The following is a 24920-nucleotide window of genomic DNA, read 5'->3' as shown; positions in this document are numbered from 1 at the left end:
ATGGATAATGAATTCCTAAACAATGAAGAGTGACAATTTTGGTGGAACTCACTTTTAACAAATATATTTTTTCAAAGTTTCTTCTGTTAAATGGCATCAAAATTCAACTTTTCAAATGAGGTACTACAATTACATCACCAAAAACTTCCTTTAAAAAGAAATGATGTTTTTCATATAATTTGTCTACTTCTAATAATAATATGTTATATGTTAAGCACTTACTATGTGCCTGGCACTGTACTAAGCGCTGGGGTGGATACAAGCAAATCTGGGATGGTCACAGTCCCCGTCCCTCAGTCTGGATCAATCAATCAATCGTATTTATTGACCGCTTACTGTGTGCAGAGCACTGTACTAAGCGCTTGGGAAGTACAAGTTGGCAGCATATAGAGACAGTCCCTACCCAACAGTGGGGTCACAGTCTAAGAGGGGTCCCCATTTGACAGATGAGGTAACAGGCACAGAGAAGCGAAGTGACTTGCCTAAGGTCACACAGCAGACAAGCACAGGAGCAGGATTAGAACCCATGACCTTCTGACTCCCATGCCCTTGCTCTATTCACTACACCACACTGCTTCTGTGACCATTAAGGTAGGTGTTATGGAGAGACACTTTCTGATCCCATCTGATCTGATCTCATCACTCCTACCCACAAAATCCTGGGATGCATGGAATACTGGCCTAGCAGTAATTTGCTATTCCACAGTTAGCTCCTATCAGCACAATTCCCAAACCACCATTCAACTGTACCCTTACTCTATATAGCTTAGCCCAGGTTTTTGAACAACCAGACAAGTTCTCAGGTCATTCTTATACTGCTCAAACTCTTAGAAAATATGCTATTTTCCACCCAGGGCTAACCATACTGTTACCACAGGCTAAACCCACTAATTAAACATACAGAAATGAGTCAGTGGTCTTGGAAGGGGAGGGGGAACAACTTTTTCAAAGTACATTTTTCAAAGTACAGCCTATTTTCATTCTGAGGTCTGGGGATTCAGTAAACACTGGTTTAACTCAGAAGGGAGTATACTGGATACCAGTCACTCAAGCAGGAGGTCTTTGTATATTCCCAGCAAAGGATGCAAATGAACATGTGGCATTTCTTGAATTATGTTGTGAAACGTTCAGATCACTCATAAAAACGAGGATCATAATAAAATGTCATATTTATAAGGCACTTCCATTGCACTTCTACAACCACCACCTCCTTTAATCTCACAACATCAGAAAAAGAGAGCAGGACAAAGTCTTGGATTACCATTTTGCAGATGGGCAAACTTGAGGCCCTTTAAAATTGAGCACATTCATTCATTAATTAAGTACTAAGCACTTAGGCACTGCACTAAGCATATGCATCTCTTGGGCTTGTACGGGCAGGATCAAGACTTCCTTTATGGAATTTCCCATTTTATTCCAGCCTCATAACTTCCTTACCATTTTCCTCCCTGTCTTGGAAAGCACCTGTAGAATGAAATAAATCACTGCCCCATATAAATTAATTATTTCGGTAACTGAGAAGTCACGAGAATGAGACTACCAAATTAATGGATACATGAAAACTTCAGATTGTAAATGACTCAGGAATCGACTCAGTACTTTTAAATAGATTCCATTTGAAGCGAATCTGGCCATGATTTTAACCACCTCCTGGGATCTGGGAACATCTTACACGATTTTAGATAATGATCTCCTCTGCTTTTTGGTTTTAAGCCAGTCACACTCAGCATTTTTCCTTTCCACTTGAATGGATCTTGAAGTCACCACAACTTGAAAGCTATAACTCTGACTGACAAAGGAGAGCCTCATGTGACCAGGTTTCTGCAGTTCTAACATGATGGGTGCTTGGTGTGCTTTGAATTTCAATGGCTTTGTGTTCTCTCTCCAGTTTTTGGTATTTGCAGAAATGATTGCACTTGGCATATTTAAAACATGGTGGATTCTGGCTAGCAGACAAAACCACAAAAACCTCCACAAGGACCCCAGTTATAATCTAGGTGAAAAATAATGGCATTCATTAATCTTGTGCTTCGATACTGCCTCCTCGCTCATTGTTTCATGAAAAGATGTGCCATTCTGTCATTTTTTACTCTGTGTCTGGATCATTGAGAGGGGGGACTTCAGACTGCATTGTTTTTCCAGTTCATAAGATCTTTCTCTAACATTGGTAGCTTTATATTCCCTATAGTTCTTTTTCAAGAACAGGAATATTCCCCCAATTTAAATGGGCGAATCAATCTGCCACCAAATCATGAAACACTGTTGATAAGGGCAAAAAAACCCCATCTTGCATTTATCTGATTTACGTCAGGGTGTTAGTCACTGTTCATTTTATCTGCCGATCTACTACGGGTGCCATGCTTATCCACACTATAAATGAACACACAGATGTTTAATGCTACCACAGTTCAGCCAGTACAAAGGACAGGATCAATCAGAAGCTCCATGCAGTAGCATCACAGCCAGTTCTCAACAGTAATCACTGATGTGTGCTTCTTTTGGGCATTCACAATTCTGAATCCAGCATATTCTTGTTTTTTTTTAGCTCTAACCTGATTAAATTACCTCTGATAGAACTGCAAGCAAACAGGGACAACCCCTATTCATTCATAGTCACTGGGTAAACAACAATATCACACTGGAATGAGAATATTCTAGGTGTCTACAAAATTCAGATTTGGATAAAGACTGAGCAAACCCTACCTTTGGGGCTTTGTGATTTCTTCCCCCAGCTCCCACGCCCAAACTTTTAACAGTGAAGTTTAACCTTGGATTAGCAAATACCCAGTAGTTTTGAGTTCAGGTAAATTGTAATTTCAAGTGTGAAAAAAAAGGTAATGACAAGACGTCATTGTCGGAGACCTGTGCAAAAGAACTCTTAACAGTAATATTAATTATAGTTGATATTTTTACACTGATTTTCATCCAGAGAGCTCAGAGCACTTCCACATTCCTTTCTCCTCATCTCCGAAGACTCCCTGTGGATATAGCAAGGACTGTTCAAAGCGTCCGACTGTCAGTAAATTAACAAATGAAATGAAGCAAACAATTTATAAAAATATTCCCAAGCCCCTAAAGACTCTGAACAGCTCAGTGGATAGCGCATGAGCCTAGGAGTCAGAAGGTCATGGGTTCTAATCCTGGCTCTGCCATTTGTCTGCTGTATGACCTCGGGCAAATCACTTCACTTCTCTGTGCCTCAGTTGCCACATCTGCAAAATGGGGATCGAGACTGGGAGTCCCTGTGTTCAACCCGATTTGCTTGTATCCAACCCAGTGCTTAGTACATTGCCAAGCACATAGTAAGCGATAAACATTATTATTGTTATTATATTATTATATTATTATTCTCCCTTGACTCCAAGTAGGCCTTTATTGTCACTGTCCCACACAGACAGGGCCCAATCAGAATGCAGTTCCACAACCTCCACAATACACACTCATAAAATTGACAAAGGGACACACACATGCCTACGTGACAGGTATAAAACAAGATGCACCATGGCCTAATGGAAAGAGCATAGGCATCCTAGATGCTAATCTCAGCTCTGCCATTTGCCTGTTTTGTGAGCTTGGTCAAGTGCTCTCTCTCCCGCCAGGCTCGTACCTCCCCCTGCCTTCAGGACATCTCTATCTGGATGTCTGCCCGCTATCTAAAACTCAACATGTCCAAGGCTGAACTCCTTATCTTCCCTCCCAAACCCTGCCCTCTCCCTGACTTTCCCATCACTGTTGACGGCACTACCATCCTTCCCGTCTCACAAGCCCGCAACCTTGGTGTCATCCTCGACTCCGCTCTCTCGTTCACCCCTCACATCCAATCCGTCACCAAAACCTGCCGGTCTCACCTCCGCAACATTGCCAAGATCCGCCCTTTCCTCTCCATCCAAACCGCTACCCTGCTCTTTCAATCTCTCATCCTATCCCGACTGGATTACTGCATCAGCCTCCTCTCTGGTCTCCCATCCTCCTGTCTCTCCCCACTTCAATCTATACTTCACGCCGTTGCCCTGATCGTCTTTGTGCAGAAACGCTCTGGGCATGTTACTCCCCTCTTCAAAAATCTCCAGTGGCTCCCAATCAACCTACGCATCAGGCAAAAACTCCTCACTCTCGGCTTCAAGGCTGTCCATCACCTCGCCTCCTCCTACTTCACCTTCCTTCTTTCCTTTTCCAGCCCAGCCCGCACCCTCCGCTCCTCTGCTGCCACTAACCTCCTCACTGTGCCTCGTTCTCATCTGTCCCGCCGTCGACCCCTGGCCCACATCCTCCCCCTGAACTACGTCCTCCCCTTGGCCTGGAATGCCCTTCCTCCACATATCCACCAAGCTAGCTCTCTTCCTCCCGACAAAGCCCTACTGAGAGCTCACCTCCTCCAGGAGGCCTTCCCAGATTGAGCCCCCTTCTTCCTCTCCCCCTCCTCCCCCTCCCCATCCCTCCCGCCTTACCTCCTTCCCCTCCCCACTGCACCTGTATATATGTATATATGTTTGTACATATTTATTACTCTATTTATTTATTTTACTTGTACATATTTATTCTATTTATTTTATTTTGTTAAAATGTTTTATTTTGTTGTCTGTCTCCCCCTTCTAGACTGTGAGCCCACTGTTGGGTCGGGACCATCTCTATATGTTGCCAACTTGTACTTCCCAAGTGCTTAGTGCAGTGCTCTGCACACAGTCAGCGCTCAATAAATACGATTGAATGAATGAATGAATGATGTCACTTGGCCTCTCTGGGCCTCAATTTCTTAATCTGTGAAATGGGGATTCGATAGAGACAATGAGACAGGGACTTTATCCAACCTGATTACTTTGAATCTACCCCAGAACTTAATACTGAACTTAGCATATAAAAAGTCCTTAACTAATATCATGCTCAATAAATACTACTGACTGACGGACTGAGTCAGCTCTCTCACACATCAACAACTTTATGAGTCCAAAGAAGTGAGGGGCAGCCCCGCCTCCAGTTGCCAGAGACCCCAGGGCAGAGCCTCTGATCTGGCAACGCCATGCTCCCCTCCTGCCATGGCCCACCTGAAGGGAAAAGCCATGTCAGAGGGTGGATCGGCGCTCTGAAAATAAAAAAAATAATAATTTTTCCACTTCCAAATAACTCACATTGGAATACTATCCCAACATGCACAGTTTTACCGGTACAATAAGCCAGGCTGTTCTGGCTTGGTTCAGCTCTGTTTGTGAGAGCTATTATTGCAAAGGTTATTAGATGATAAAGGAATGACATAGAAATGCAAAGAGGGGTGTTATTGAAGCTAGAAGACATTGCTTTCCTCCTGCACAATAGAGTGGTAAACATTTTAACTGCTGTCCCCCAAGAAATCCTGAAACGGAAGATGTGATGAAAAACTGGGCAAGACAGAGGCACAATTTGTGATTTCATGATGTGCTAATACAATTGGCATCAATGCTAAGAACAGGCACTCTAGACCTGCTGGCTCCAGGAGCTTAATGATCAATATCCCAACATGCTTACAGGTACTTTACATGATTGAAAGAAGCCATAAAAAATCTATGTCATTATTGCTTTTCTTTTTAGCATTATCTAGTACACTTTTGCGTCCCCTAATGTACGGCACCACCAGGTTTAAATCATTTCAATTGGTATAATTAGCCAAAAATTGGGATAAATGTTTAAATGGTATTAAACAACCCTAACTGCGGAATCAATACCTGTATTCAATGGATGAAGATCTTTTTAACCAAGTCAACAATTTGGGCAACCTTTACACCAGTGTTTAGAACAGTGCTTGGCACTGGTGGCTCTTAACAAATACCACCATCATCGTCATCAATTTTGGTAAAAGGAAAATCTTAAGTACTCCTAAGTAGACCAAAGAATAATACGTCCTAGGCTTCCTTTTCCTTCTGTGAAAAATTCTCTTGGTGGCAAAGGCAGTAGCAACAAAGACGGGGGCACAGAATTCCAAGCTGGAGCCATTGGACATTTTTATGTATAGTATAATAATAACAATAGTGTTTGTTAAGCCCATACTATGTGCCAGGCACTGTACTAAGCGCTGGGGTGGATACAAGCAAATCGGGTTGGGCACAGTCCCTCTCATGAGGGGCTCAGCTCAACCCCCATTTTACAGATAAGGTAACTGAGGAACAGAAGTGAAGTGACTTCCCCAAGGTCACGCAACAGACAAGTGGCAGAGTCAGGATTAGAACCCATGACCTTCTGACTCTGAGGTCAGTGCTCTATCCACTACACCATGTTCAAGTGGAAAGAGAATGGGACAGGAGTCAGGAGACCCAGGTTAGAGTGCCCCTTAACTACTTGCCTGATGTGTGACCTTGGCATTTCTCTGTGCCTCACTTGTGAAACTGGGATAAAATTCCCTTCCCTCCTTCCTAGACTACAAACATTTGTGGGGCAGGGAGTTATCTAATTATCTGATCTGTTCTATAAGATTACCTCACATCTTCCCCATCACTTAGCACAGATACAGGAAGCACTTAATATATTACCATTTTCATTATTGTTATTATTACTGTTATTGTAATAGAGATCATTTTCTTTAACATCATTTTCACATTGTTGACTGAATAAAATTCGGTATTCTGAACTTGGTCAGTAGTGTTACACTTCATGATAATTAGTGGGGGTCAATATTAATGAGGCTAGCCATATGCTCCTTGGCAAAAGTTAGGATTGCCGTGGGATAAGATTTAGTTAGTACCAACTTCGATGGTACATAGGATTTGGAGGGTGGGTGGGGCTTATATTACTTTATAAAATTCAAATTAGTTATGCCCTTGTTCAAAGGGCAAGAATGTGATATTTTCTTAATCATTATGGAAAATGCTACAGTAACATATGCTGACTAATTTCAGGGGTTAATTGCATCTCTACAAAGCTCAGCCTCAGGTGATGAGGGGCCCTGATTGCTTAAGCCTGACCTTTTAGTTCCCTGTTTGGTAAAACAAAATGCCATCTGGGATAAAGAGCATTAATGCAGTATCAGAAAGAACCAGGATTCTTACACCCAGGGGTGAAAAATGATGACCACAACTATGCACAGACCAGGAAATATTCAGGTGGAAAACTGGTTTTAAAAAGGTCATTTAAAATAGTCACCCTAGGATGCTAAGTGTTTTAGGAGCTGGGCCTGTGTTTGTTTTGTAATTTCATTCGACTTTTGTTGTTTTTTTAAAAAAAATTTCAGAGGTCACAGCCATACAAATTATAGCATAGAACTGTAGCAGAGCACAGCTAGAATAAAAATCTATAGGTGGCCTTTTTTCTTCTGGTCTTCACTAAATTTTAACTAATTCAGACTTAGAAGGGAAAATCCTGTTTGAACTGGTGAAATGTGAGAATTAAGCTTAGACTTGGCTTCTGGGAGCTTCACATTTCTCTGACTGTCTCTAATTCTACCGAGGCATTTAGCTGGAGAGTCAGATCTTTTCCTTCTTCCAACACTACTTCCCCTTCAACCTCTTCCCCTGGCTACTGATGGAGTCCCAGAGGCCTTCACACATTCCCTACACTTAATCTAAGCCTTTAGATTAAAAAAAGAAAACCTACATTCCCGAGGTGGCAGTGGAGAGGGCAAATAAATGATTACAATTCCAGACTGGAAGAATCCAAATCAATCAATGGTATTTATTTAGTGTTTACTGTGTCCTTGCCAGATCTGCGAGGTTTCACTACATGGTTCTTGTTAACTCCCTTTTTTCCAAAAGGAAGGGGTCCAAGATCCAAACTCAATTATACACACCACACAAAGAAACTCAATTACACACGCAAGATACGGAAGGGTGTCTTGAAATGGAGTAGTCGGCAGTGGGGTAGCGGGAGAAAGAGAAGAGAGAAGCTGGTTTACGCTGCTCTCCTTTCCCCTTCCTTGGCCACTGCTGCCTCGAAAAACCGAGGCTGCGGTAGAACTGACAGTGCAACAACGCTGACCGTGATGCAATGGTGGCATGAGAAATGGTGGTCAGCATTCCCCACACACATTTGCTTCTGCCCTTGCTGTGTGTCAAATGCACATCTTTCAACCTCCAAAGTGGGACCATCAGTAGTGACAGATCATTTTTCACAGCTGCCAGGACAGGTCACCAGCATGTGATAGGGGATGCTGGAGATACACTGTAGCTGAGTCTTCTATTTCTATAGCATTTTTCCCAAGTACTCTGCAATGAATACCCATCATGATTTCAGAATATGATTCAGAAGAATCTAAAATAAACAGTAAAATATTCAAAAATGTTTCATGGACTGGGAAAAAAAACTCCCTCTAAAATATTGTGTGATAGAAAATGTCAGTTCTGGGGGTACTAAAGTCATCCTGGGCTGGTAGGGTTACACATGCAACTAAGAAAAAGGAAGAAAGATACCTTGTAAGTAATGGGTCTGAAATGTAGACAATTAACCTGAACTATGAGCAGAACCCACTTCTCTGGACTCTGTGGAATGTCTCTCTGGCTCTGGAAGATGCTGTTCTGAGGTTGAGGGAACACAGTAGTAAGAACAAGGTCAAGTTGATCCCTAATAACTAGCATAATGATAATTTACAGAAAACAGGAAAAGGTCCAACAAGTGAACCAAATATTGTGGCCAATATAAGGGGAGCTTAGAGAGATGGTCATCAATGCTACATTGCCTTCCTGCACCCTGGCAGCTGCTGACTGTAGAGGCATAAGCATCCAGGGAAAAACCTGAGGCTCAAGCTATAAAGGGCTCTAGCTTTAAACTTGCATCCACAAATCCTTATTGGGTCCTAGAACAACCTAGTGCAGGAGGATTTCGGGGGTCCTCTACAATTTCAGGATGGTCCCACTCCCCCCTTTTAACCTCACCTCTTTTATGGCCCCTTTGGGCCTTGGAACCTTTAGAAGTCCAGTCAGGTCATCTCCAAGTAAATTTTTGGCAGTCCCCAGGATGGCATTGGTGTCTTTTGGCCTGGCCATGAGGATAGAAAGGGTGCTGACCTCCATCTATCATTTCACCTGAGAAGTACCAGCCAATAGGCAGCCACTCTCAATTAATCAATTAACAGTATTTATGGACAGTCTGTTTGCAGAGAGAGTGCCACACTAAGCACTTAGGAGAGTACCATAAAAATCAATGAGGTGGTTACAGCACTGCCAGAGAAATATTTATACAAGTAAAAATGATGATGCCTGTCCTCAAGGAACCTATGATCTAATACGGAAGCCAGGCAGGAACAAATTATTTACAAATAGCAGGGACATGGAGATCAAAACCTTCTTCCTTCCCCAGGGTTTACTCAGACCAGTGGCCATCTCTGAAAAACTTGGTCCCAATCATGTTCCTTTCAACCCACAAGACAAGCAAAAAAAACTGATAGTGATAAATGGGGGCATTTGGTTATGTGATTACTATATGCCAGGGTGTACATAAATTGTAAGCTCTGTGTAGGCCGGGAACGTGTCTATTAACCTTGTTATACTGCACTCTTCCAAGCACTTGTCCTGCCCACCGTAAACTCCCAGTAATTATTATGTGACTGACTGATATGCTATGCACTGGGTAGCTACAAGATTATCAGACCAGAAACAGTCCTGCCCAACAAGGAGTTCACAGTTTAAGGCGGAGGGAGAACAGACATTATATGTCCATTTTACAGATACGAAATCTGAGAAAACTGTTCTCCCTCCTACTTAAGGCTGTGAGCCCCATGTGGGACAGGGGCAGTGTCCGACCCCAGTGCTTGGAACAGTGTTTGACATACAGTAAATGCTTACCAAATACCATAGAACAAACAGATGGAAAAGATAAAGGTAAGCAATGAAAATTATAGAACATAAACAGTAGCTGGCAGGGAATGGATAAGAAGCCAATAAGTGAGTAAAACCCAGACAACATACTTTACTGAACAACCAGAAAGAGTAAAGGGAAACTCTAAATGAAAAATGCCTCTCCACTTGTACTTTACCCTCTAGTAACTTTAATGAGACACCAGTATTTAATAAGACCAACAAATAAAAATAATGGTCATCAATTAGAAATAATGAAAATTTGGTAAACATAACTATTCTACAAGTAAAGGAACATGGGAATTTGAACACCTAAGGGAACAGATGAGCCTGGGCAACACATATATGAGGAAACTGATAATTAGCTAACAAATTTCTCTTACCAACTTTCATTATCTTAATAACAACTTTCACTGAAAAGTCATGGTTTAACTGGAGACACATGAAAGGGGATATAAAATACATGTGATTCCTTTTCAACTGCACATCCTTTGGGGTTATTGAGGTTACTGCAACTGATGTTTGAAAGTCATATCTTTTAATGGCAATGACAGTTGAATTTGCCAAAAGATTGCAAAATCTGAACAACATGTACTACTGAAGTGATAGTAAGGTCAACCCAAGTTCATTCAGTCAATGAAGACAGCTCAAGTGTAAAATTTAGTCTGTTTTGGTAACGGAATATGATACATGGAATAATAAAGCTGGAAGGGATTGCCAATGAAGAAAAAGGTGGGTAAGCTACATGATATACTAAGGTCAAATGTCATATTACACAAAGTTGCTGTAAGCATCATCCTGGACAAAGAAATACAAACGAAAAGACACAGTCACGCTATACCTGAGATGTCATATAACCTTGGGGAGTTAGTGGCTGCAGCAGCTGTTGCTGTGGCTGGACCACAGACTCTGAATCACGGGATGCCTGAAATTCAGCTTCTCCAGCCACAGTTCCCTACTAACTTTTGTTTTTATTTTGTGTACTATACATCTGACCTTGTCGCTTATCCTGTTTTAATGTTTTATTGCTCCTGATGTACCTGTCAAGACCTCTCTCCCACATTTATTCACAGACTGTGAGCCCTTCTGGGAAAAGGTCTGTGTTTAATAACTATTCGTATACTTTTCCCCAGCACTTAGTACACTGCTCTGCACACTTGAAGCACTTAATACATACTACTGCTATTGTTGTTCTGACTCCAGCTTCTCCCCTCTTTAGCCTAATCTTCCATAAAGTCCATGGATCGACAACCATCTCCTTAAAAAGCTGTTCAGTGTTCATCAACCCTCTCTTCAAAATCTTCCCGTCTACCATTTTGCTCTCTTTAAACAAAAATACTTAATCGCTGAAAGTACGGCTCTCTACCAATTCCTTACCACCCACTCTCTTCTCACAGGATTCTGGGTTTTCTCTTTGCTCCTCCCAATATAATCAATTGAACCACTGTCACGACTATTTCATGTCTTACTCGCTACTCCATTTATGTAACTTCCTGCCTCGAAATGTTTAGGTTACAGTCCTAGTCTCCTAAAATGCCACCTACTTTAAGGCAGATTCCCAATTCATCTTCCTCTTCTTGGTTGTGTCATAGCCGTTTCCGCTCTGATCACTCACATGTGTATGTTTATTTATTTGATTGTTTTTATCATTAGTACCTATGCTCTTCTAATGTGCCTATTGACTATTTGCCACTGATGTTTGCTTGCCTTCCCCATTAGACTATGAGCTCTCGAGGATGTGGGCCAAGTAACTTACTTCTACTGTGCATTTCCAAGTGACTAGTTCAGTGTTCCATAGATGTGACCTTGTTGTGGAAAGGAACATGTCTGTTGTTGTACTCTCCCAAGGACTCAATACAGTGCTTTGCACATAGTAAGCACTCAAGAAATACAGCTGACAATGAATGAATGATCACTAAATGCTGTTGATGATGGGGAATAGAAATGTGTCCAGTAAATACCGTACACTTAAACAACAAAAAAATATTGAGAAATACATGGGGGGCAACACTGCAAGACAGCAAAAAGTCTTAGAAACTCAGATCAATTTATCATGGGAAATGGAGAGGCAAACAACAACCACATGCTCTAGTTTTCTCTCACGTAGTTGGAGGAAAGACTGTTGTAATTTCCTAGGCATAAACCTGTGAGAAGAGGTGGTGGAGAGGAAGATCAGAGATACATCATTGCCCTGAGCAGAATGTGGGATTGCTTCAGTGTCCATTTACATCTTTTAGGGGTAGAATGAAGTAAAACAGAACACCCACCTCCACTAATATTTGGACAGCTCCCTAATACATCTGAGAGAGGGGTGATGGTAAATGGAGACATTCTATACAGAAACCACGTGCTGAACTGTGTCTGTATTTATTGAGTGCTTAATGTGTGCAGAGCAAAGAAAAGGGAGGGAAAAGGCTAGGGGAAGTTCTTTCCCCAACTGAGCTCCTGAAGATGTAACGTAAAGCAGGCGGGACAGTTGAACCCTATATGATTTGATTTCATATAACAAGGCAAGAACATCGTACTCCAGTCTTCCCTACTCTTCAACACTCTAGAGGAATGTGAAACTTTCTCCCTGGAATCCTGGCAGCAAATCACCCAGTTTGAGGCACTCAATACTAGCAGGATATTAAGGAACAACAGGAGGGAATGTGACATTATGTTAGAAAATTAAAGAATGTGCAGTATGCTGAAGGGTAGACTAAGATAAGGAACATAATAACCATCTACATAAAGTTCAAGTTCCAAGGGATAGGCCCTATTAGGCATGGCACATGGAGGGATATGGAGGAGTAATGGGATGAAATTAAGGAAAGGAAAATTGGCTGAATATCAGCCAACGCTTCCTCACAATGAAAACTAATAGGCGGTAGAACAGTCCTCTAGAGGAAGCAGAGATAGCTTCATCCCTTAAGACATTTAAACGGGACCGGACAAAGCACTACATTGAGGGCTGTAGTTAATAAAGATGCACTGGTAAGGGAATGGGCTAGATGAACAAACCATTCTTCATCTCTAATATCTATTATTCTGTGACTCCCTGCCCACAGACCAGGAGACTGAAGTGCATATAATTCAGTATGGTGTTGGTGCCATTTCTAGTTAATATAATTCTCCTGTTCAAATCATCCTAAGTGAGGTTTCAAAGAGACGACTGCATAACCATCATTTGCCTCTGAAAGTGGAGCTGGAGATGGGTTACCTCACCTCCCCTCTAGCCGTGCTGACATGTGATCGAGAATTTTCTTTCTACTGCCCCAAACTGGAGCAGCTGCTTTTCCATTTCTGCCCATAAGAACCACTCCTAAACTTTTTTTTACATCATTTTTCTCCAACCCTGAAAATGTATTCTCTGCACTGAACTGAGAAGCAGCGTGGCCTAGTGGAAAGAGCGTGGGCCTGGGATTCAGCGGACCTGAGTTCTAATTATGCTTTGCAGAAGTTGGGGCTAGAGTTGCTTGATTTAGGTGTCCGTTAGAAAGAAGATAATGCTTAGCCTGGGCCTTGCTGGGAAGTTCTTGAAAGCTGGGTGAAGCGTAAGGAGTCTTTCTCATTGAGCCCTGCCTGGAAGACTCTGGCAATGATGAAGGCTGCAGATCACAGTAGAAGCTCCTTGTGGACAGGGAATTTATTTATCCATCTGTTATACTGTACTTTCCCAAGCACTTAGTACAATGCTGTGCATGCAACAAGCACTCAATAAATACCATTGATTGGAACTCTGAGGGTCGAACTGAAGGCTGAAAGCGCTTAGTACAGTGATCTGAGAAGCAGCGTGGCTCAGTGGAAAGAGCATGGGTTTTGGAGTCAGTGGTCAGGGGCTCAAATCCCGGCTCCACCAATTGTCAGCTGTGTGACTTTGGGCAAGTCACTTAACTTCTCCGTGCCTCAGTTACCTCACGTGTAAAATGGGGATTGACTGTGAGCCCCCCGTGGGACAACCTGATCACCTTGTGACCTCCCCAGTGCTTAGAACAGTGCTTTGCACATAGTAAGTGCTTAATAAATGCCATTATTATTATTAATAATAATAATAAATACATTCGAATGAATAAATCAAAGGACCACGTCTGCTGTCTAGGTGCGGCAGCATCTTTGTAGAATGACGCTGCCTTTCTATCTTTGGGCAAAAACCCAATTAGCCTTCCTGCTATAAGGACAAATCTATATACTGGCCCTTTTCTGTATGCTTATGTTCACAAGCACTCATATTTGTATATCTAAAATTGAATTATTTTGGTCCATCGGGGATCTCCACTAATATACATACCTAGAAGGCAGGTGGCCTTTTCTCAATTGGAATGTTTTTCAAACCTCTCTACTGCCTGGTGTAGTTTTGTTCACCAAATATGCATTTTGTAATTTTTTCATCATTATTTTAGTAAGTCATTAATTGTGGGCAGTACTCTTCTGTATTTTAAAGAGTCCTTCGGCCAGAAGTCACCAGAGACCAAACGACAGCAGGTGTGCTCTCTGACAGGTGGCAGAAGTTGGGGTGCTGAAGATGAGGAAGGGATGGGAGAAGCAGGTGAAATGTGAGGGCTAGTGAGGATGTTAGTGGGGTGTAGAAATTTCAGAGAGAGAAGTTACCACGCTACCCTTCTTGGCCTGCAAAAATACTGGGAAGTTGGGGTCCCCATCTTGTCTTTTCTCATTGATCAGGATTAAAATGCTTTGAATCCCTCATCTACAGGTGCTGATTGTATTGTGGGGAGGATACTACTAGGAGTTGACTGTAGCTACAGATAATACAAGGAAGAAAATAACTAAACATGGTAGGCCATACACAAGCATTGGAACAACCGACAAAAAGTGTCATGACGGGGAAGATGAGGGATCTATTTATCAGAAGACACCTCCAGGAAGAGGTGACTTTTAGGTGCTCAGTTGCAAAATAGGGAGTTGGATACAAGCTACTGTTTTCTTGAATAACCTATTGGTTATTAAGTCCTAAGGTGATACTCTGCCATATAATAACAATAATAATGATGGCATTTATTAAGCGTTTACTACATGCAAAGCACTATTCTAAGCGCTGGGGAGGTTACAAGGTGATCAGGTTGTCCCACGGGGGGCTCCCAGTCTTAATCCCCATTTTACAGATGAGGTAACTGAGGCCCAGAGAAGTTAAGTGACTTGCCCAAAGTCACACAGCTGACGTCTGACTCCAAAGCCCTTGCTCCTTCCACTGAGCCACGCTGCTTCTCATTGATTTGAAAGGCTTTATTATCATAATGAGGGGAGCTGGAATTCTAACTTTTTAGCAGAAAGCTCAGAATGTAGCACAGATGTCTGCATTTACCTGTGACTAGTGCACTGCCAGAGCTGCTGGCACTTCCTCAAGCAGCTTAGAAATTAAACTTTTAACACCTTTTCCCTTTGCGTGAAAGAGAAAGCGACTTCAAATTAAGCTAATATGCCCTTTTTTAAAAAAATAGAGCACTGTGTGTCTGGCAGTTTGCAGTCCTAAATCTTATCCATGTTACAGTGGAAGAACAAGGATGATATATATTTTGAGCAATTTCACGATGTTGTATTAAATTTGGGTCCCTATTACTCAAAGTTAATTGGTGCAGATTCCTTTATAGTGTCCAAACTTATCAAACTTATCCTTAAACTCGAGACAAACCACAGACTGCAAGCTTCTTGAGGGCAGACTGAGTCTACCCACTCTATTGTATTGTACTCTCCCAAACGCTCAGTACAGTACTGTGCACTCTTTGATAAGATTCTGGGGGCTTTTGGGTCCTAGAAAAGATAGATTCAAAATAAGACGAATAATGTTACATAACCAGAATGATCAGAGCTCAAGATAAACCAGTCATAGACCCCAGTAGCTGAAGCACCAGTAAGAATTAGGGTGGCTTCTAACTGGAGGCACTGAGGGAGGATTTTTTTAAGCCTACGCACTGCTGTAGATTAGAATATTCCTGAATAACTGTCCAAGGTTTAAAAAGCCTTTTTTTGTCAAGAAGTTACCAAGAATGTGCAGTCTTCAGTCTTTTGGACAGACTCTTACAAGAGGCATACATATCGTTACCTAAAACATGTCAGCCCTTTGAACAATAAAAAAATATACAACAGGATTTCTTTGGTCTGTGATGGCTAATGTCCCTGGAGTATCTAAACAGTACACTAAATTCTTTACAAGTTACGATACTTCAAGTTTATTTAAAGGAAATGTGAACGGTCCTTTGCAAAACCCATATGAGAACTCCTTGACCGGAATCAGGCATGTTGCAGAATTTATCTGATCGAGTTGCCACTCTCCATTGTTTATCTCAACCTGTGGTTCTGCTTAAATCAATCATATTGAGCGCTTACTGTGTGCAGAGCACTGTACTAAGCACTTGGGAAGTACAAGTTGGCAACATATAGAGACAGCCCCTACCCAACAGTGGGCTCACAGTCTAAACACTGAACACTTTTAACTACAACTCAGACCACTTCAATACAACTGATGAACTGGAAACACATCACCTTTGGTCAGTAGCTCTTTTTAGGCAGATGCAAGACTTTTTCGTAGACATTAACAATCTTCCTTTAAAAATAGGCTACTCCCAACATGGCTAATATTGCAGTCCAAACCAGTGGACGTTCCAGACATCTTGAGTACTTACGGGTGAAATGATTGGAAGTGGATGGGTTGACACTATCGCCACTGTCAGCACTTTCACTGCTAGAAACTTCATCGTCTGATTCCCGCACGGAGGAACAGGGTGAGGCGCCGTCAACTTCTTCAAACTTCCTCTTTAAAATTCCACTCATAGCTGCAACACTGTCACATGTACCTGCACCAGGATCAGAAGCAACGAAGCATTGAAACATATGACCGCTGACTGGGCAACCCAGGTCTCTGAAGTCATTTTTTATGGTGCTTTTTATACATGAGCTGAGCTATAGCTTTACTAATGGACTGATTTCTGAGAGGGACTTTTCTACTGCTGATTTCAGTTTTTTTGAAACTATCCATCTCAATGTAGCATTGAATCACTTTAGTTCAAAAGATTACTGAACACAATTAAATTTACTCACTCCAGTCAGATTTGTAGGACGCTCTCGGCGCACTGGTGCAGCAACACGTGGCAGAAGTAGCACTGCACGGGTCACTGGTTTGAACAGAATTCCCTTCAGCAACTGGACGCAATGGTGGAGGCGGGGCTGACAAATCTTAGGGTGCATCAGCAATTAGTGCATGACCTATTTCTGGATTGGGGTGTGGAACCCAAGGTATGCCTGAGGTTCTTATATTTTCCAGGTACAAGATTATGGTAGTCACCAAAATCTTCATAAATTGCTTCCTGGTGAAATTTAAGAACTGTAAACAACACACTAATTTCTAAGTGAGGCCTACACTAAGCTAAACCTACTTGCAGTGCTTTCATGTGTCTTTTTAAAACTGCAATACAGAAGGATAATGAAACCCACTAGATCAAAACACACATTTGAATAAGTCAAAGTATCTCTGACTTGAGGTCCGTTGGTTTGCAAATATCTGTTTCTCATAAATTTCTCTATTAAGGCCCTACAAGATACTTTTATTTTTATCCTGAAGGACAAATACTGTCCCAGGATATATGTTTCCTTCTCTTTTGCCAGGTCAGTGGCCTTTTTTGGTCTCACTTTAGACACCATAATAATAAAAATAATAACAATAATAATAATAATAATAGTATTTGTTAAGCACTTACTATGTGCCAGGCACCGTACTAAGTGCTGGGGTGGATGCAAGCAAATCAAGTTGGACACCAGTCCCTGTCCAATGTGGGGCTCACAGTCTCAATCCCCATTTTACAGAGGAGATAACTGCGGCATAGAGAAGTAAAGTCATTTGCCAAGGTCACACAAAAGACAAGCGGCAGAGCCAGGATTAGAACCTATGCCCTTCTGATTCCCAGGCCTGTGCTGTATCCACTTCACGATGCTGCTTCTCTGTTTCTATGTGGTGCTTTAAGCGCCTTACAGTTGATTACTCCATTTGTCGGAAATTTGTTTACATGTCTGTCTTCCCTACTGGATCCTAAACTCCTGGAGTGGAGAGATCGTCTCCTTCAATTCTTTTGTACCTCCTCAAGTGTTTAGTATGGTTCTCTGCATACAGTACATGCTCAACAAATTCTATTGACAATAGTGGTGTTGATCAAAATAAGGATTTCTCATTTGGGTTCCATAGACAACTGTGCAATATGGAGCTCAAAAAAATGAGAGGATTTGTCTCAGATATTTATTCAACCATAGTGAAAGGAACAGCAGCGGTTTTGAGAAGGCAAAATAATCTTCTTTCTTTCTTTTAAACAATAGCATTTATAGCCCTTAAATTCCCCCCTTGGCCACCTGTTCATCCTTTTCTCTGAACCTCAGCACACCCTAATCAAGTTCTAATTAGTTTTAAGCCTTATTAAATATCTAGAAAATCTAATATGCTTCTGACTCACATAAAAACTATTTATTATTTTAATTCTACATGTCCATTATTCAGTCCTGGGGCACAGTTATAGAGCTGCAACAGAAAAAGATAAATGCTTACATCCTTCACAATATTGATTTGAAAAATAACTAGGCTAAAAATAGTACTGTTAAAACTGAATTCAGATTTTCTGCCCTCAACGGAGATGAAAAGGCAAACTCAAATGGTGGATCGGAGGAGAAATAATAAAGAGTTGGAGAAAATGTGGAATAAACTGTGGATGAAGAGCCAGGGTCTGCATGAGAAATAAAGATGGCAGGATAAGAATGCCCAATCTAGGAAAGGAGGAAGAGGACACATTCATTTGCTGGGATGACTGGCGTGGGTAACCCATGCTAGCTATTTGAGGTCCCCTAAAAACTTGGTCAGAAATATTTCTGCCTTTTTGGACCCTGACCCCCCCACCTCTCTATTTCACTTACTTTCTTCCTAGCCCCAGTTTTATATTAAATATAATTAAGGATCCTTCTCTCCCTGAAACTGGCTCCCTCACTCTTGCTTCTTTACTGACCCTCGGCCCCCACCCTCCCACATACATACGTACATACACTCTACTCTTGAGCCATATCCTGAAACCCAGTCAATCTATGATCATTACTGAACACCTGCTGTGTACACAGCGTACGATGGATTGATACAGAGCACACCGCGTAAGAACATGCAATAGAAGTAGTGGGCACGAACCTGGTCCCCCCAGGAGTTAACAACCTATCTGGCAAGACAGACACTAAAATAAAGATGGGAGGAAGAAGGAAAAAGGTTCTGCAAATGAGTTAGTGCTTAAGTAATATGTATGTAAGATATGTACAATAATGCTGGGGGAAATTGTGAGTATTTTTGTGTGCAGAAGTGCTGAACGGGCAGTAGGGGAGATGAAAGCAAGGGATGATTAGAAATTGATCAGGGATGGCGTCCTGGAGAGGATATGATTACAGAAGCAGTTTGAACCTGGAGGGAGCAGTGGTTGGTTCAATTTGAATGAGGGAGTTCCGGGCAAGGTGAAGGGTGTCAGCGAGAGGTGAGCACCAGAGTAAAATTGGGCCACAGGGAGTAGATTAGCTTGAGAGGAATGATGGAGAGGGAGAACAATGGAAAGAAGACCCCTTTGCCCATTTGTGGTTTTGGGAAGACTATCACAGAAGCGGCTCACACAAAGAACTAGGAAGCAACCAAAATAACCTTAGTTCCCTTACCTATTAGACCTAGAACTGGATAGAATGAAAGAGCAAGAAATGTGTAATAGGGGTCTTGCTGCTACTTAGTAACTGATCTGAGTCCTCACTAGATTGCATTGCTCAACTTACCTGCTTTCATACCTATCCAGTGCTCAATAAAACCATCACTACTCTTGCTACACAGTAAGCTTGTTATGGCAAGGGAAGATGTCTGTTTATTGGTTTAGCGTACTCTCCCAAGTGCTTAGGACAGTGCTCTGCACACAGTAAGCACTACATAAATACGATACTAATGAATACTGTTGCTAGGGCCTCTGAGTAACAGAATCAGGACCAGTGTGGGGCCAAACAAGGTGAGGTATGTGTTTCGACCAGAGAGTGGCTGCCTTGAAAAAGGAGGAGTAATGAGTTGAAAACTTCATGATTAGAGAAAAAGGATTTGAACTGGCCCTGGCTGTCATCATCACTGACATCAATTATATTCATTAAGCACTCAAAGAGCACTGCACTAAGCCCTTGGGAGAGTATACACTACAACAGAGTTTGCAGGCATGTTCCCTGGTCTTGAGGGGAAGACGGACATTAGGACACACTAAGAGAAGGGACCAGAATCTGGAAGATGTTCTGATTAAAAATGCTGTAACACTGATAGGGAGGAGCCCTAGGAGTTGGCTACTAAAGCTGACCAAAGAGTTTCTCTTGAGGAAGTTTAATAAGGTAGTTTAATACCTACCTTATTAAAAGCACATCTTCTCCAAGAAGACTTCCTGGAGTAAAATCCTCGTTTCCTCTTCTCCCACTTCTTTCTGTGACGCCCTTGTACTTGGATCTGTAGCCTCTTTTCACCCCTCAGCACTTATGTACACATCCATAATTAATTTTATATAAATGTCTGTTTCCCCCTCTAAACTATATGCTCTAAACACATCTACCAACTTCATTATACTCTCCCAAGTGCTTAGTACAGTGCTCTGCACACAAACATTCAATAAATCCAACTGATTGATTACCAACTCCATTCATTCATTTATTCAATTGTATTTATTGAGCGCTTACTGCGTGCAGAGCCCTGTACTAAGTATTTGAATAATTTTAGTATTTGTTAAGCTCTTACTAGGTGCCAAGCACTGTTCTAAGCACTGGGGTAGATACAAGGTGATCAGGTTGTCCCACGTGGGGCGCACAGTCTTCATCCCCATGTTACAGATGAGGGAACTGAGGTCCAGAGAAGTTAAGTGAGTTGCCCAAAGTCACACAGCAGACAAGTGGCAGAGCCAGGATTAGAACCCATGACCTCTGACTCCCAAGCCTGGGCTCCTTCCACTGAGCCACGCTGCTTCTCTATTGTATTGCACTTTTCCAAGAACTTAGTACAATGCTCTGCACCCAGTAAACACTCAATGAGTACCACTGAATGACTGAAGTAGGAAAACCCTGCGGTCTTGCTTGGTACCCAGGACAACACCAACTGGTGAAGAGTTCCAGCATCTGCAAGCCCTTAATCTACACCTCTGGAGAGGCGTTATCTCCTATATCATCTCAAATCATCACCACCGCATTTCTACAAAAGTGCTGTAGCCACAATCCTGAACCAGCACTGCCTTTGGGAGTCCTAACTATCCCAGCAGAGACTGGCTACAGAATAAGGACCTACACCACTGGGATAAGTGTCACGGGTACTTAAAAATCCTCAACCAATAGCATGCTGGGCCAGAGAGTTGTGGAGACTTACTGAGCTGGGGGCCTTAAGAAGAAGAAGAATTATTATTATATTATAGAATATATTATAATATATTATTATTGTGGTATTTGTTAAGCACTTACTCTGTGCCAGGCTCTGTAGTAAGCACTGGAATGGATACAAGCAAATCTGGTGGGACACAGTCCCCGGTCCCACATGGGGCTCCCAGTCTGAATCCCCATTTTACAGAGGAGGTAACTGAGGCACAGAGAAGTGAAGTGACTTGCCCAGGGTCACACAGCAGATAATTGGTGGAGCTGGGATTAGAACCTTGGTCCTTCTGACTTCCAGGCACATGCTCTATCCACTAGGCAATCCTGCTTCTTGGTGATCTTTCGTGATCCTTCTAAAATCAAATAATCCTCATTTCACGTTTGTGAGGGGAACTACCTATTATTGTTATATTGTACTCCCCGAAGTGCTTAGTACAGTACTTTGCACACAATAATGAATGTACTATTAAGGAGTAGCTTAACCAATCTGTGGTCCAGTTTCTTGTCCTCTAGCACTGTAAACTACTTGTGAGCAGGGAACACACCTACCAACTCGTTACTGTACTCTCTTAAGTACTTAGTACAGTTCTTGGCATCCAGGAAGCCCTTAATAAATGTGCTGGATTGATTGGAAGCCAGAGCGACTGTCAGGAGAATGCCTTAGGGTAGTGTCCCTGGCCTGTCCTACCAAAGAGGGTGACGGCACTAGGGACAGAAAAGGACAGAAAGAGGGATTGAGACAAGCATAGGGTAAGACTGACAGGCAGTAGGAAAAAGCCAGACAGGGGAGGAGACTGCAATGAAAAAAACCAGGAGAGGAGCACAGACGAACAAAAGATTGCAGCATCACGGAAGAGAAAAATCTAGCGGCGGACAAAAATGATGAGAAGATGGGCTGATGAGAGTTATCAGGAGAAGGAAAAATGGACAGAGAAAGAGTGAAGAAGTAAAAGGGCAGAGATAGGGATATTTAAGCTGAGAGATTGGAAATTAGAGAAAGAAAGAATGACAGACAGGAGGAGAGGAGGGCAGCAGTAAGGGGAGGCCAGAGGATTGACAAGGAGATAATTACAAGACAGACAAGGAAAAGGGTCACAGAAAGGGGGAGGGAGAGAACAGCATCTAAGTTGGGGCACAGACTACATGCTTACCCCTGTTTACTTACAGAGCAGTGTCCCTACGGACCTCTCTCGCAGTTAATGTATCAAATCATTTGGAATTTTAATCCCGTCCCTTCAATGGTTGGTCACTGAGTTCAATGTCACTGATAATTTTATCAGTGGATTATCCATTTCATCACTCAGGTTAGAGATGAAAAGGTCAAATGGTTCCAAAAGACCACCTGTCAAACAGCCCCCAAGGAGCCTGATCTTACAGAGATGCAGTCAGCAGGTTTTCCAATGCTCTGGAAATTTAAACTGATATTTAAAGGTATGCCCATAATTGCCAGTCACTCTTGAAATACCAATCCTTCTGCAAATCATAATTGAGTAGCTGCACAGTAATGTAACGCAAGAGTTTAAGCTATGATAAAGAAAAGAAACCCTTTTCCAATGAAATGACCAGTAAAAGAGACGTAAGCAGAGGGTACACTTTCAGGATTAATGACCTTTTGATCACCAAAGACTGACTTGGATATTTGTGCTCAGTGCATTCATTTTGCATCTCACTTGAAAAATGGCATCTCCAGCAGACCCGGGGTTATTTCAGGACTAGTAAATGTGGGAGGAGTATCATGGTTCTTCTGCGAGGTCCAGGATGATCACTGCAGAAACCTCCCAGCAAAAAAGGAATCTCACTGGGATTTCATAATGCAAAAATCCAGTATTTCCCTTCTGCATCATCCTTGCATTTGAATTTGCTCCCTTTATTCACCCCTTCCTCAGTCAACAGCACTTACATACAGATCCCTAATTAATTTATTTATATTAATGTCTGTTTCCCCCTCTAGACTGTAAGCTTGCTGTGGGGAGGCAACATACCTCCCAACACTGTTATATTGTACTCTCCCAAGTGCTTAGTACAGTGCTCTGCACATGGTAAGTGCTCAGTAGATACAATTGATTGATTATTTCCAAGGGCACATCGTCATCATCAAGAAAAATCCTGTAGGCCGCTCTGCAAATCAGATACCTTACTGGGTTGACTAACTTCCCTTGGCCAGAGTTTTGAATAGGCAAGGTACCTCAGAAGAATCCCTGCCCATTGCTTTCCTGGAAAAAGAGTAGCAATGCTCAGGGAATCATCTTTCCATGCAGAATTCTCTGGTTCCACAGACCCTCCTGTTCTGCCTGGGAAGCGGCTGAGAGTGGGGCAGAGGCGTGATGCTGATTTACAAGCCGTAGAGCAACTGTCAAAAAGCTTGTTGAGAAAAAGCAGAGACTCAGCCAGCCACTGGAGAAATATTTGCTGTACGCCCATCAGGTTTACAGCATTATTATACTGCTTGTTTCACTTATGGGGGTGGGGAACCAGCTCATTCACAAACAGTAAGGAAAAAATCCAAGGTAAGATAAAGATAGTGAAATAATCACAGTACTGACAACTCTGAGGGTGATCACAGGACTTTGGCTAGCCAGTGTGATCACCTAAGGCTGATGGGTCAAGGATAAGGAATATGGAGTAGGGTTGGGGTGAGGGAAGACCCAATATCCATTCATCTCAAGGACCTTATTAACACAGAGAAAAACCCATTCTGCCCAATTTCATTTGCAGCTGGAGTTTAGAACAGAACATCATCTCCAGACTCTAATGACCATTTTTTGAGGAATCTCGCTTTTTCATGTCAGATATTGCTTATGTTTTCCTCCATATTTTTTTTTTTGTGTGTGTGTGTCTTCCTCAACTCTCTGAACTGGAAGGACAGGGAAAGTGAGCCCACTGTTGCGTAGGGACCGTCTCTATATGTTGCCAACTTGTACTTCCCAAGCACTTAGTACAGTGCTCTGCACACAGTAAGTGCTCAATACAATTGAATGAATGAATGAATGAAAGGAAAAGGAGGAGAGCCTGGATTTGGGGCTTTCTTCCAAGTGAAATAAATGTTGTTAATTCCTAGCAAATGAATGATTCTTTTAGCAAGATCCATCTGAGTACTTTTGATATCACCCCAAGCGAAAGGGACTGTCATAATAATAATAATAATAATGGCATTTGTTAAGCGCTTACTATGTGCAGAGCACTGTTCTAAGCGCTGGGGGGGGATACAAGGTGATCAAGTTATCCCACGTGGGACTCACAGTCTTAATCCCCATTTTACAGATGAGGTAACAGACTCAGAGAAGTTAAGTGACTTGCCCAAGGTCACACAGCAGATATGTGGTGGAGCCGGAATTCGAACCCATGACCTCTGACTCCAAAGCCCATGCTCTTTCCACTGAGCCACGCTGCTTCTCTGACATCTAAGACTGCTTTCGATTCTTTTTAATATTAATGCTGCCCATTTCTGCTTAGTTAATGAGATCAGACTTCTCTGATCATGGAACAAGAGAGTATGGTTGCTGATTATATAGGATTTAAGATATTGCAGGCTTTTGTCCTAGCCCATTTTTCTATATTGAAAAACAAAATGGGAAAAATATCAGGAAAATTGGAGCCCACACTTTTCAAATTAATGTAAGAGCAGTTTGAATTGTGTTTTCTGGATGTGCTATTAGAAAATATACTTAGTTTGGTTTATTAATGGACTTAGCAGACTAATGTGTTTAAAAAAAACTTAATAGATGGTGAGCCCCATCCTGTAACTGTACCCCAGCACTTAGCAAACTGCTGCAGCTTGTGGTAAGCTCTTAA

At 42.1% G+C, this 24920-nt stretch overlaps 1 protein-coding gene across 4 annotated transcripts in view; it reads right to left on the bottom strand.

Moving 5' to 3' along the window:
- CSRNP3 (cysteine and serine rich nuclear protein 3) overlaps window positions 1-24920 on the bottom strand; it is a 132649-nt gene that overhangs the window by 29340 nt on the left and 78389 nt on the right. For all 4 annotated transcript variants that reach the window (XM_038751804.1, XM_038751805.1, XM_038751807.1 and 1 more), the window contains one exon: window positions 16373-16543. In XM_038751804.1, coding sequence (XP_038607732.1) covers window positions 16373-16520 — 148 coding nt within the window. In that variant the 5' untranslated portion in view covers window positions 16521-16543. The remainder of the gene's footprint in view (window positions 1-16372; window positions 16544-24920) is intronic.

This window comes from Tachyglossus aculeatus, chromosome 9 (genome assembly GCF_015852505.1).
Source record: "Tachyglossus aculeatus isolate mTacAcu1 chromosome 9, mTacAcu1.pri, whole genome shotgun sequence".
Taxonomy (NCBI): Eukaryota; Metazoa; Chordata; class Mammalia; order Monotremata; family Tachyglossidae; genus Tachyglossus; species Tachyglossus aculeatus.
The sequence above is the reverse complement of the archived record's forward strand: the minus strand, read 5'-3'. Positions and strand labels throughout refer to the sequence as shown.